The sequence below is a fragment of the Danio rerio genome, chromosome 24 (genome assembly GCF_049306965.1).
Source record: "Danio rerio strain Tuebingen ecotype United States chromosome 24, GRCz12tu, whole genome shotgun sequence".
In the NCBI taxonomy this organism is placed as follows: domain Eukaryota; kingdom Metazoa; phylum Chordata; class Actinopteri; order Cypriniformes; family Danionidae; genus Danio; species Danio rerio.
In genome coordinates, this window is record NC_133199.1 from 45,697,501 (window position 1) to 45,711,595 (window position 14,095).

The 14,095-nt window shown below is 39.0% G+C and overlaps 1 protein-coding gene across 2 annotated transcripts in view; it reads right to left on the reverse strand.

Moving 5' to 3' along the window:
- The window catches only part of arhgap28 (Rho GTPase activating protein 28), a 47,531-nt gene extending 33,834 nt beyond the window's left edge, over positions 1 to 13,697 (reverse strand). The window contains exon 1 of one of the 2 annotated variants that reach the window (XM_073940329.1): positions 8,580 to 8,640. In XM_073940329.1, coding sequence (XP_073796430.1) covers positions 8,580 to 8,620 — 41 coding nt within the window. In that variant the 5' untranslated portion in view covers positions 8,621 to 8,640. 2 annotated transcript variants of the gene reach the window in all.
- Positions 13,698 to 14,095: the final 398 nt, after the last annotated feature.

Sequence of the window (14,095 nt, forward strand, 5' to 3'; positions counted from 1 at the left end):
ATTCATCTGCCACAGCGGAATGAACCACCAACTATTCCAGCACGTTTTACACTGTGGATGCCCTTCCAGCTGCAACCCAGTACTGGGAAACACCCATACACACTCAAACACACACACACACTCTCATACACTATGGCCAGTGTAGTTGATCAGTTCCCCTATAGCGCATGTGTTTGGACTGTGGGGGAAACCGGAGCACCCAGAGGAAACCCACGCCAACACGGGGAGAACATGCAAACTCCACACAGAAACACCAACTGACCCAGCCGAGACTCAAACCAGAGACCTTCTTGCTTTGAGGCAACAGCCCCAACCACTAAGCCCCAAAAAACACATTTAGGGCGCACTCACACTCTGCTATCCCAACTGTGCCCAGGCCCGTTTCCCGGATCATTTGAGAAGAATATTATTCTATATTTTCTATCGAGGGTTTTGTAAACGTGGTGCCCCCCGACATGTATATAGGTCAGATCTGAGTGAAAATAAACGTGTGCTGGAGACATGCAGAACTCATGAGCTCACTCCTGCAGGAGCGCAAACAAATCCATCTCAACATTAAAACGCAAGCGTCTCGGAGGTCGTTCATATCAGCCAATCAGGCGCCTCAGTCTCCGCATCTCTAATGTTGGCGCACAGGTTTGTTTTTTCGAGTCTCCGGGAGGTAAAAACTATCATGAATCCATCAAGAGCGCCGGCGTTTTTCCTCCCCGAGTCTTAAAGAGAAACATCTGGAGCCTAAAAATACCTTTGAGTCGAATTACAAGCAAAGCTGATGAGGAAGAGCAGACTGAGGAGCACAGAGCTGGACTGTTCAGCTGCAGCACATATAACAATAGACATGATGGACAGAAAAAACATCACAATTTCAGACAATAATCCGTCTGCATGCTCACACACACATGCACAAGAGCTCAGTACACTTCAGGGTTCAACGCTAAAAATGTTTTCTACCGGCCCGACGGGGCCAGTGGTTCAGATTTTTACTTGCCCTGCCACAGTTTTCACTGGCCCCACCAAACAAAAGATGTTAATAGCTATTTCTCAGCCACATAGAGTATTTTAAGTGCGGTTTATTTATAAACTAATGTGGAGAGGATCACGTGTTTATGAGCCGGTCCTGCATTATCCAATGTATGACTGACCAATCAGACGATTCCTCAGCCACTATAAACACCCTTAGCTCCATATCACAGACATCTTCATCTTGAAGAATCCCCCTCTTCCACCCCAGCTCCTTCTCCTCCATTCCTAGATGGGCGGCACGGTGGCTCAGTGGTTAGCACTGTTGCCTCAAAGCAAGAACGTCTCTGGTTCTAGTCCTTACCAAGCCAGCTGATGTTTCTGTGTGGAGTTTACTTGTTCTCCCTGTGCTCACGTGGGTTTCCCCCGGGTTCCCCGGTTTCCTCCCACCGTCCAAAAACATATGAATTAGGTTAATTGACTAATCCAAATCAGCACTATAGACATGCTGCTAGTCAGTAGTTATCTTTTAAGAGTGATCACTATCTGTTCATCAGCTACTACAGCAGGGGAGTTCTCCAGATCTACCTCAGCTCAAACTCCCCTCTCGCCCTGCAAACTGGAGGGAGCCCCGGGCTCAAGGATCTTATGTGCTCAGGGCTCTCTCCCGGGACAGCATGATGAACACGCTTTATAATCAATCATCAGCTGAGGGCGAACTCTTGAAATAATGTTTCAAAAGCCAAACATAATTGAGTTTTGAGTCAGTTTTATTCATTTTTTTCATGTTTTTTAAAGGAAAATTATTCAGTTCATCAGTTCATTAAATGTAAAAGTTTTTTTACAATTTTAAATGACTGCTTTCTTATTGTATGCAGTCTCAAATAAAATTATAACTCCAGACATTATTGCTTTTATTATTAAGTAAAATAATTTTTGTCTCCTTTACAGAAATAAAAAGTCCAAATTAAGTGAGTTTTTCTTTAAAACAAGCAAATGTTTTGTATATGGTTTGCCAGTTTGGCAAGCAAAAAATATGAAAAAATATCTGTATTTTGCTGACACCATTTTCAGATTTTTTTAATATTTGTTTTAAGGAGTAACTCACTTAATTTTGACTTTTAAAAAAAAAAAAATTTTATTTTAGAAAAAAATAGTCTTTTCCCCAAATTCCACCTTTATCATTTTATTTTGTGTAATTAATTTCATTTTATAATTTCTCATGTGCATTTATCCAATGATTCAATCATTTATAAATAACAGCAATTCAAAAATACACTTGCTGTGTTGTATTTCTCTAAATGCCATTTCAACGTATATATCTATATTAAAATGTCAATAATCAAATTACTTATAAATTAACAAACAAAAGAAAGATAATAAAGATATTTTAAATATATTATTAATAAGTATGATTACTTTTGTTTTTGAAGACAAAATGTTGCACAACAGAAAGATGACTTTATAATCAAATGACGGATGCATACTGACAGACTACAGCAGAGCAGCACAGCTGTATCCCGGTCTGAAGCTGAACTCAACTGTTATCCTGAGCATTTGCTGATTAGATGAACTGCACTTCTGATTTATTGATCCCCAATCTGCCAAATTCACCACACTCTCCATCTTATCAGTGTGTGTGTGTGTGTGTGTGTGTGTGTGTGTGTGTGTGTGTGTGTGTGTGTGTGTGTGTGTGTGTGTTTCCACATCAGTCTCTGAGAATGCAGATTAAAGCCCACCGTGGCTCTGGAATCTGACCCTTCACTCTGAAAAATGCTGGGTTGTTTTAACCTAACGTTGCAGCAAATTTGGACAAACCCAGACATTGGGTTAAAAAGTTAAATTTAAACTTATTAGGGAAAAAAAACACAATTGGGTCAAATATAGACAAAGCCAGCCGCTGGGTTAAAAAGTGATTTCAATGTAGTTAAACCCAATGTTGAGTCAAATGTGGACAAACCTGAGTGTTGTGTTAAAAAGCGTCACTTACATTAAACTCAAAAAAGAACCCAGTGTTGGGTCAAATGCTGTCAGATACTGGGTTACACTGTGTAATTAATATTTAATTGAAAAGAATTAACCCAATGTTTGGTCAAAAATCGCCAGCCAGCCACTGGGTTAAATGGTGTCATTTATATTATATTTTATAAATGTAATCAGCCGCTGGGTCAAATGAAGACAAAGCCAACTATTAGATTTAAAAGTGTCATTTAAATTAATCTGAATTAAAATAACTCAGCATTGGGTGAAATATGGACAAACCCAAGAGTTGGGTTAAAAAAATTGCAATCTAAATTTAATTGAAAAGACTTAATGTTGGGTTAAACATAGACAAACCCAACCGCTGGGTAAAAAAGTTTAATGTAATTGGGGAAAACAACCCAATTTTGGGTTAAATATAGACAAACCCCGGCCCTGGGTCACTGTGATTACATTTAATTAAAAAAAATAATCCAAATCTCAGATCAAATATGGAAAAAAGCCGACCATTTAATTAAAAACTATAATGAAAATGTCATTAAAAAACAAATAACCCAACCCCTGGGTTAAAAAGTGTCATTTAACCCAATGTTCAGTCAAATGTGGACAAACCCAACCGCTGGGTTAAAAGGTTTCAATTCCATGGGAAAAAAAAGAAATTAACCCAACGATAAGTTTGTCCATGTTTGACCCAGCAGTGGTGTAAATCCACCCAGCATTTGTCTAGAGTGTTCTGAAAGTCTTATGACCCACCAGAGACGCGGCGCTGCCCAGTTTACCCCACAGGCAGGCGGGCGGTCAGGCGGGCAGCGGCGTCAGCAGAGCGAGAGGCTAAAAGCTCAACATTAGCGGATCAATAGAGTCACTCTGAACCGGACAGATTCATATCAGAGCTAATGGAGCATTACTGATCAACACACACACACACACACACAAACACACACACACACACACTCACACACACTCACACACACACACTCACACACTATTATTAGCTCAGCTCAGAACTGTTATACAGCGATAGAGAACACACACTCCAACATTCTCCATGTGTGTGCAGTCTGTGGATTACTGTGAGTGTGACAGTGTGTGTGTGTATGTATGAGTACATGTGTGTGTCTGTGTTTGTATATATGAATACGTGTGTGTGTGTGTGTGTGCGCATTTGTATTTGTGTACAAGTGTGTGTTTATACAGTATATTAGTAAGTGTGTGTGTGTGTGTCTGTGTGTATGAGTATATATGTCTGTGTGTCCATTTGTGTGTGTGTGTGTGTGTGTGTGTGTGTGTGTGTGTGTGTGTGTGTGTGTTAAGTGTATTAATGGACACGGCGTGTGCTTTTAGAACTCCTCAGAAAGGAAGTAGCCGCCGTTGGAACTTCCTGTTTTGACTGAAGTGATTGTAAAGTGTCAGAGAGGTGTGTGTGTGTGTGTGTGTGTGTGTGTGTGTGTGTGTGTGTGTGTGTGTGTGTGTGTGTGTGTGTGTGTGTGTGTGTGTGTGTGTGTGTGGTATAATGCTGTATATCATCACTCTCAACACACCCTCACAAAATCAATAACACAACATTAACTTCCTATTAGCCTCAGCGAGACACACTCACACACACACACACACACACACACACACACACACACACACACACACACACACAGAAAATCATGTGAAACAAATGTAAAATAGAGATGTGACACTGAAGAACGACAAAACAATCCTGCTTTACCCACACACACTCACACACACAAAAACTCACTCTCACACACAAATAAACATACACACACACACTCTCTCTCTCTCTACAGCCTGAGTCCTGCAGATTGTGTGTGTGTGGGGGGAACACACACACACACTGAACACAATTAAAGAGAAACTCAGAGTCAGTTTCATCTGACAGAGAACAACGGTGCAGATTTACCAGTCAAATCACACACACACACACACACACACACACTCATGCAAAGCAGATTCTGTGCGAGAGAGTGATAGAGAAACAAGAGAACAAGAGTGTGTATGAAAGAGAAACTGACACAGGTTCTCGCTCTCTCTCACACACACACACACACACACACACACACACACAGATCGGGACTTTCAGCATTCACAAAAGCACATTCTCCCACAGCCACTAAAACAGGTTCTCAATGACTGTGTGTGTGTGTGTGTGTGTGTGTGTGTGTGTGTGTGTGTGTGAGATGCCTGTTTGAGCAAAAAAAACTATCCCGCATGTTTGACATGAGTTCCAGTAGACAAATCTGAGTGTGTCAATCGTTCCTGTGTCCAAAACTCCTGTCCCTACTATTTAGATCAAGAATCATTTGCTGACACGAATCAGTGAGTAGGGATTCAACAAAAGAACCATTTGCTGACATGAATCAGTGATTCATGATTCAACAAAAGAACCATTTGCTGACATGAATCAGTGATTCATGATTCAACAAAAGAACCATTTGCTGACACGAATCAGTGAGTAGTGATTCAACAAAAGAACTATTTGCTGACACGAATCAGTGAGTAGAGATTCAACAAAAGAACCATTTGCTGACATGAATCAGTGAGTCATGATTCAACAAAAGAATAATTTGCGAACATGAATCAGTGAGTCATGATTCAACAAAAGAATCATTTGCTGACATGAATCAGTGATTCATGATTCAACAAAAGAACTATTTGCTGACATGAATCAGTGAGTCATGATTCAACAAAAGAACCATTTGCTGACATGAATCAGTGAGTCATGATTCTAGGAAAGAACCGTTTGCTGACATAATCAGTGATTCATGATTCAACAAAAGAACCATTTGCTGACACGAATCAGTGAGTAGTGATTCAACAAAAGAACTATTTGCTGACACGAATCAGTGAGTAGAGATTCAACAAAAGAACCATTTGCTGACATGAATCAGTGAGTCATGATTCAACAAAAGAATAATTTGCGAACATGAATCAGTGAGTCATGATTCAACAAAAGAATCATTTGCTGACATGAATCAGTGATTCATGATTCAACAAAAGAACTATTTGCTGACATGAATCAGTGAGTCATGATTCAACAAAAGAACCATTTGCTGACATGAATCAGTGAGTCATGATTCTAGGAAAGAACCGTTTGCTGACATAATCAGTGAGTCATGATTCAACAAAAGAATCATTTGCTGACATGAATCAGTGAGTCATGATTCAACCAAAGAATCAGTTGCTGACATGAATCAGTGAGTCATGATTCAACGAAAGAACCCTTTGCTGACATGAATCAGTAAGTCTTGATTCAACAAAAGAATAATTTTTGAACATGAATCAGTGAGTCATGATTCAAGGAAAGAACCGTTTGGTGACATGAATCAGTAAGTCACGATTCAACAAAAGAATCATTTGCTGACATGAATCAGTGAATTGTGATTAAACAAAAGATTCATTTGCTGACAAGAAGCAGTGAACTACAATTCAACAGAAGAATCATTTATTGACATGAATCAGTGAGTCTTAATTCAACTGGATAATCATTTGCTGACATATTAAAGACTATTGAAGGATCAGTTTGACCCCAAAACACTCATTAATCATCTTTATTCTTTAAAAAAACACAAGATGTCACATGGGGTGACACGGCGGCTCAGTGGTTAACACTGTGGCCTTACAGCAAGAAGGTCCCTGGTCCCGGCTGGGTCAAACACATGCACTATAGGGGAATTGATCAACTATGTTGATGGCCGTAGTGTATGAGTGTGTGTGTGTGTGTGTGTGTGTGTGTGAGAGAGAGAGAATGAGTGTGTATGGGTGTTTCCTAGTACTGGATTGCAGCTGGAAGGGCATCCGCTGTGTAAAACATGTGCTAGAATAATGGCGGTTCATTCCACTGTGGTGGTACCTCTGATAATTAAAAATTTTTATAATATTCAGCAGATTGACGTTTAGTATCATCACTTAATCTGATATAGATAATAATAAACGCGTCTGTTTTTGTTCATTTTTACAGATTTTGTTTGTTTGTTATTTTTGTTTGTTACTCTGAACATTACTCTGGAAGTTTTTGATTATTTGGAACAACACTCTTATGTTTAATTTGCTTCCCGTGATTATAAAATCACTTTTCTTTATTTAATCTGACCTGACATTATAGTCAAACAGAACCAGTTTGTCAGCAACGTGCAAATATTTGTAGTGTTTTTCCTCGTTAAAGCGTTTTGAATGAGAATGCGTCTTCTAAAGAAATCAGCGTAATTATGAAAAGTGACGAACACAAAACAAACAGAACTGGTTTACATTTCCATCCAATCTGAGATCCAACAAATATTTCAACCAGCATCATTTCCCCTAAAACAAACACGGTTTACGATGACGATATCGCTCACTTCAGCATAGAATCCAGTTCTTCAGAAATATTCGGCTCATTCCTGAACTGTGGGTTCATTTCTGCCATTTGACATTCATTCATTCATTCATTTATTCATTACTCTTCAACTGGGATAATTTACAAGAGATTCGACAGTCAGCTGAATCCATTATTAATTTGAGTAATGCTAAATGCTTAAATGTGATACTGTGAACATTCAGTTCTGTTAATAGTTGTTTAACTTATCGTTCAACTTTTTAAACAGTTACAGATTTTACGTTAACATAATTGATGATTTCGACGAAGAGTTTTCCACAATAGATTTGACGATAACAGTTGACAATAAGAGTTGACGGTAACAGTTGACGAGAACAGTTGATAATAATAGAGTTAACAGACGATAACAAAGTTGACGATTATAGAGTTTACGATAACATTGTTGACGATAACAGTTGATGATAACAGAGTTAATGATAACAGTTGACGATAACAGTTGGCGATAACAGAGTTGACGATAACAGTTGGCGATACAAGAGTTGACTATAATAGAATTGATTATAACAGAGCTGACAATAAAAGAGTTGACGATGACAGAGTTGACAACAATAGAGTTGACGGTAACAGTTGATAATAGAGTTGACGATTACAAAGTTGACGATTATAGAGTTGACGGTAAAGGAGTTGACGGTAACTGTTGACAATAATAGAGTTGATGATAACAGTTGACAATAATAGAATTGATTATTACAGAGCTGACAATAAAAGAGTTGACGATGACAGAGTATACAACAATAGAGTTGACGGTAACAGTTGATAATAGAGTTGACGATTACAAAGTTGACGATCATAGAGTTGAAGATTAAGCAGTTGATGATAACAGTTGACAATAATAGAATTGATTATTACAGAGCTGACAATAAGAGAGTTGATGGTACACTAAAATACACTAAACATTTTTTTTTTGTACAAAAATTATGAATAACACAGAAACTAGTTGTTTCATACAAATGTTTACTAGATTAAACTAAAAAAGAATATGTAAATGAGACTCCGGTATTATAAGCTCAGTAGTATAATTCAGGAGGCGGAGACTGTCAAACACACTGTAGGTCCAAGTCTCAAATGAATATTGAACACAACATGTCTCTAAATACACACTCAAACATACTTTTTAGAGGTAACTTGAAATTATTTGTGTTTTTACTCAAAACCAGCAAAAATGACCCCGCAGTTCCAGAATCAGCCGTATACAGTCAACTAAATGAGCAGTGTTTACAGACTCTTCCTTTACTGTAGTAATCTCAGTCTTTACCTGTGCTGGCCGAGGCTGTCTCCGTTTCTGGAAGCTTTCATGACTATCCGCTGGACTTTCTGACTATATTTCTGCTGCTCTTCCGTCTTTATTCCCGTCGGCTGGAATGTGGACCGACGGCATTGATGAGCATCAGCTGTTCTCAGATCAGCTCAAAACTGCACTGCTTTACATGCTTTAACACCAGCACAACCTCACTCTAATGCCTTCTGTACACTGCAGGCTTTTCTTACTGAGTCTAGTCCTGCTTCTAGTCCCAATTTTAAACAATTCTTCAATCAAGAAGCAATTTTTAGACTCGCAAAATTAAACAAAATCTCATTCAGTCTAGTTTTAATCCAAGAAAACCTGATTTAGTCTGGCTTTAGTCAGAGAAAACCTGATTTAGTTTATTTGAGTCAAAGAAAATTGTATTTAGTCTAACTTTAAACTTAGTATAGTTTTAGTCAGAGAAAACCAAATCTAGTGTAGATTTAGTCAGAGAAAACCTGATTTAGTCTAAATTTAGTCAGAGAAAACCTGATTTAGTCTAGATTTAGTCAGAGAAAACCTGATTTAGTCTAAATTTAGTCAGAGAAAACCTGATTTAGTCTAGATTTAGTCAGAGAAAACCTGATTTAGTCTAAATTTAGTCAGAGAAAACCTGATTTAGTCTAAATTTAGTCAGAGAAAACCTGATTTAGTCTAGATTTAGTTAGAGAAAACCTGAATTAGTGTAGTTTTAGTCAGAGAAAACCAAATCTAGTGTAGTTTTAGTTAAAGAAAACCTAATTTAGTCTAGTTTTAGATAAAGAAAACTTACTTTACTTTAGTTTTAGTCAAAGAAAACCAAACTCAGTCTAGATTTAATCTAAATTTAGTCCTGATTTCATCTAGTTTTAGTTAAAGAAAACTTAATTTAGTCTAGATTTAGTCAGAGAAAAACCTAATTTAGTTTATTTGAGTCAAAGAAAATTGTATTTAGTCTAACTTTAAACTTATTATAGTTTTAGTCAGAGAAAACCAAATCTAGTGTAGTTTTATTCAAATAAAACCTGATTTAGTCTAGTTTTAGTCAGAGAAAACCTGATTTAGTCTAAATTTAGTTAGAGAAAACCTGAATTAGTGTAGTTTTATTCAGAGAAAACCTGATTTAATCTAGTTTTAGTCAAAGAAAACCTGATTCAGTATAGTTTTAGTGAAACAAACCCTGATTTAGTCTATTTTAGTCAGAGAAAACCACATTTGTGGAAGCACACACTGTTCATTGTTTTTGTTTCATGTTTAGAATATGAACATCTTCATCACAGTCTTGTGTTTTGATGCTGATCTACATTCTGCAGGTCACAGTTTCCGCATTACAGATGAACCAATGGAGATGATTTACATACAGCAGCACATACGGCACACTTCCAGAGGAAGAAGCTGACACTGAACACAATCAAAGCAGAGAATCAGACACTTCTAGAACAATCACAGGATTAAATATCAGAGGAAGTGGAGTTATGAAGAGCACATCATATTTGCACATCACTAGAGTCTAGTGTTAGAGCTTACCGCAAAACTCAATCAAACAAAACACACACGCAGCATTACAGACACATTTACAGCCACATTCATCAATCATTCACTCTCCTTCAGCTCAGTCCCTTTATTAATCAGGGGTCGCCACAGTGGAATGAACCAACAACTATTCCAGCAAATGTTTTACAAAGTGGACGCCCTTACAGCTGCAACCCAGTACTGGGAAACACCCATACACTCTTATTAACACACACTCATACACTACGGCCAGTGTAGTTGATCAGTTCCCCTATAGCGCATGTGTTTGGACTGTGGGGGAAACCGGAGCACCCGGAGGAAACCCACGCCAACACGGGGAGAACATGCAAACTCCACACAGAAACACCAACTGACCCAGCCGAGACTCAAACCAGCAACCTTCTTGGTGCGAGGCAACAACGTTACCCAATATGCCACCACGCCACCCTGACTATTATCTATTATATATCATTACATTTAATTTAATATACTGTACATGAATATAACAGTCACTCACACATACAGTCTCTAACACACACACACACACACACACACAGACCTTAACATACACACACACAAACACACACACACACAGACCTTAACATACACAAACACACACACACACACACACAGACCTTAACATACACAAACACACACACACACACACACACACACACACACACAGACCTTAACATACACACACACACACACACACACACACAGACCTTAACATACACAAACACACACACACACACACACAGACCTTAACATACACAAACACACACACACACACACACACAGACCTTAACATACACACACACACACACACACACACACAGACCTTAACATACACACACACACACACACACACACACACACAGACCTTAACATACACAAACACACACACACACACACACAGACCTTAACATACACAAACACACACACACACACACACACAGACCTTAACATACACAAACACACACACATACACACATAGACCTTAACATACACAAACACAAACACACACACAGACCTTAACATACACAAAAACACACACACACACACACACAGAGACCTTAACACACACACACACACAGAGACCTTAACATACACACACACACACACACAAGCTACAGGACTTCTCTTTGTGAAGCAGACAGAGCACTGACTGAAATGATGAGGCAAACACACACGACCACGTGCTGTCAGTCAAACCATACACACACACACTCATGCACACACACACACACACTCATACACTCACACAATGGAGTTTTCAGCCTGTGTGAATTATGTCACTTCAGAGGAAGATACAACATGACACCACTGACCTCTGAACAACAGCTGAGTGTGTGTGTGTGTGTGTGTGTGTGTGTGTGTGTGTGTGTGTGTGTGTGTGTGTGTGTGTGTGTGTGTGTGTGTGTGTGTGTGGAAGAGTTCGTGTGTACATATATGCTTATGTATGTGTGTATGCAGTACATAAGTGTGTGTGTGTGTGTGTTTTGACTGTCGGCATATGTGTGTGTGTGTGTTTTGACTGTCTGCATATGTGTGTGTGTGTCTATGAGAGAGTGAGCGAGCGAGTGTGTGTGGGTGTGTGTGTAACTGATACAGTCAGTCATCTGCCACACATTCATCACTGACTGTGTCAAGATCTTAAAAATATATTGCTCTAAATCCACAACACATCTGCTGTTCACACACACACACACACACACACACACACACACACACACACACACACACACACACACACACACTTCATCATCATCATCATCATCAAATATTTCTCTACATCATCTTTCTTCACACAGCATCACATTTCCAGCAGGCATGCGTGTATGTGTGTGTGTGTGTGTGTGTGTGTGTGAAATAATTTGTGAGTGTCATTCGTGTGTGTATGTTAAACATGAGAACCTAGAGACACATCATTACATTTGTAACAAAGGTGTGTGTGTATGAGAGTGTATGTGTGTAAGTGTGTTCTTTGAGTGTGTATGTGTTTGTTTTTGACTGTGTGTCCCGCCTAGAGCTTCTTGTGTTGGACTTTCATGCACACACACACTCAAAAACAAACACATACACACTCAAACACACACACACGGTGTCATGAAGCGCTCCTCACTAGCTGTAGCTTCAGCTTCATCACACTCATCTGTGTTCATCTTCTCCAGAACTCAGCTCTGATCCTCAACCGAACTCTGCTGGAGTGTAAATATTAATATAACTACACACACACACACACACACACACACACGCACAAGCGGAGAGCGTCCCATCACCGGCTGACCCTGATTACATCACTAAAGCATGCTGGGATAGCACAGCACAGAATCTGTAAAGTGTGCAGTAACGTGTGTAAGCGCTTTGCATGAGAAACACGAGACATCAGGCTGTATATCAATCAGGTGTGTGTGTGTGTGTGTGTGTGTGTGTGTGTGTGTGTGTGTGTGTGTGTGTGTTATGCTAATATTTGAAGATCACAGTGAATCATACAGGATCAAACTCTTCTACATAACAAATTCAACACACTGCAAAACAGATGCAAATGCATGATTGAATATCATACTGTGTGTGTGTGTGAGTGTGAGTGTGTGTGTGTGTGTGTGTGTGTGTTAACGCTGCTGATTTACAACATCACACCACACTGATCAGTAAATGCAGCAGTAAATGAAACACAACTCGATGAGTGTGACATTTTCATTACACACATTCAAAACTACAACACAAACAAATGGGAAAGCAAAGTGCGTTTAAGTGTATGCGTGTGTGTTTATCAGTGTATATGAGAATGTAATATACAAGTCTTTTTGTGCTAAACATGAGATGCTGTGTGTTTGTGTGTGCACGCGTGTATGTGTGTGTGCATGTATGTGTGTATGTATATAAATAATTGTAAAAGTGTGTGTTTGAGAGTGTGTGTGCTTGTGTGTGTGTGTGTGTGTGTATTAGTGCTGGGCAAAGATTAATTGTGATTAATCAAAGTCAAAATTAAAGTTTGTTTTGACATCATATATGTGTGTGTGTGTGTGTGTGTGTATTATTTATGCATATAATTATGTAATTATTATGTATATGTGACACACACACACACACACATACAGATAAACAAAACTATTTTGTCTCAGACATTTAATTTTATTTGTATCAATTTTATATTTTATATGTAAATATATAAATGTTCTCAAATATTTGCTTGCACGTGTGTTTATATCTGCACAACATGTTTTTACCCAGCACATATATATATATATTTATATAGTGTGTATGTGTGTGTGTTTGTCTGTTTATATATCTATATATTCAGTGTGTGCGTGCGTTTATCTCTCTCTCTGTCTGTGTGTGTGTGTGTGTTTGTGTGTGTGTGTGTGTGTGTGTGTGTGTGTGTGTGTGTGTGTGTGTGTGTGTCTGACTCTGACCTGTTGTCTGCTGCTGTGTGTTTCTGCTCATCATCTGCGTGTGTCCTGAATGAATGAAACGCGGTGAGAATCACTCCTCCACAGTCCTGCACATCCATCATCCATCAGAAGTCAGCAACACACACTCGAGATCAAAACCCGCGCGCGCATGTGTGTGTGTGTGCGTGTGTGTGTTTCTGCGCGGATTCACGCGAGTGTGTATGAGATTCGCCTGCCATGAAACTCCAGCCGGCCGGGGGCGGGGCTTCGGTGGCCGCGTCCAATCATCGCGCGGGGGGCGTGCATAAATCAACATATTTAATCTGCGCTTGACTCAAACAGCGCTAATAGACTATATGGGGCGTAAAACTCTGTTTCGATCTCAGGATGATTATTGATGGTTATTGGTGGCGATCAATATCATCAAACCTCTACTTTCATGAATAATCTATGTTGGAAAAGTACAGTTATGCTAATGTTAGTGAAGTATACCCAACTTGAACAGCTCGCACATCAGTTTCTGCCTGTTTTATAGTCATAATAAACAATACAGCAGCAGAAAATTAATATGCTTTCTGTCTCCTGTAAAGACACTTA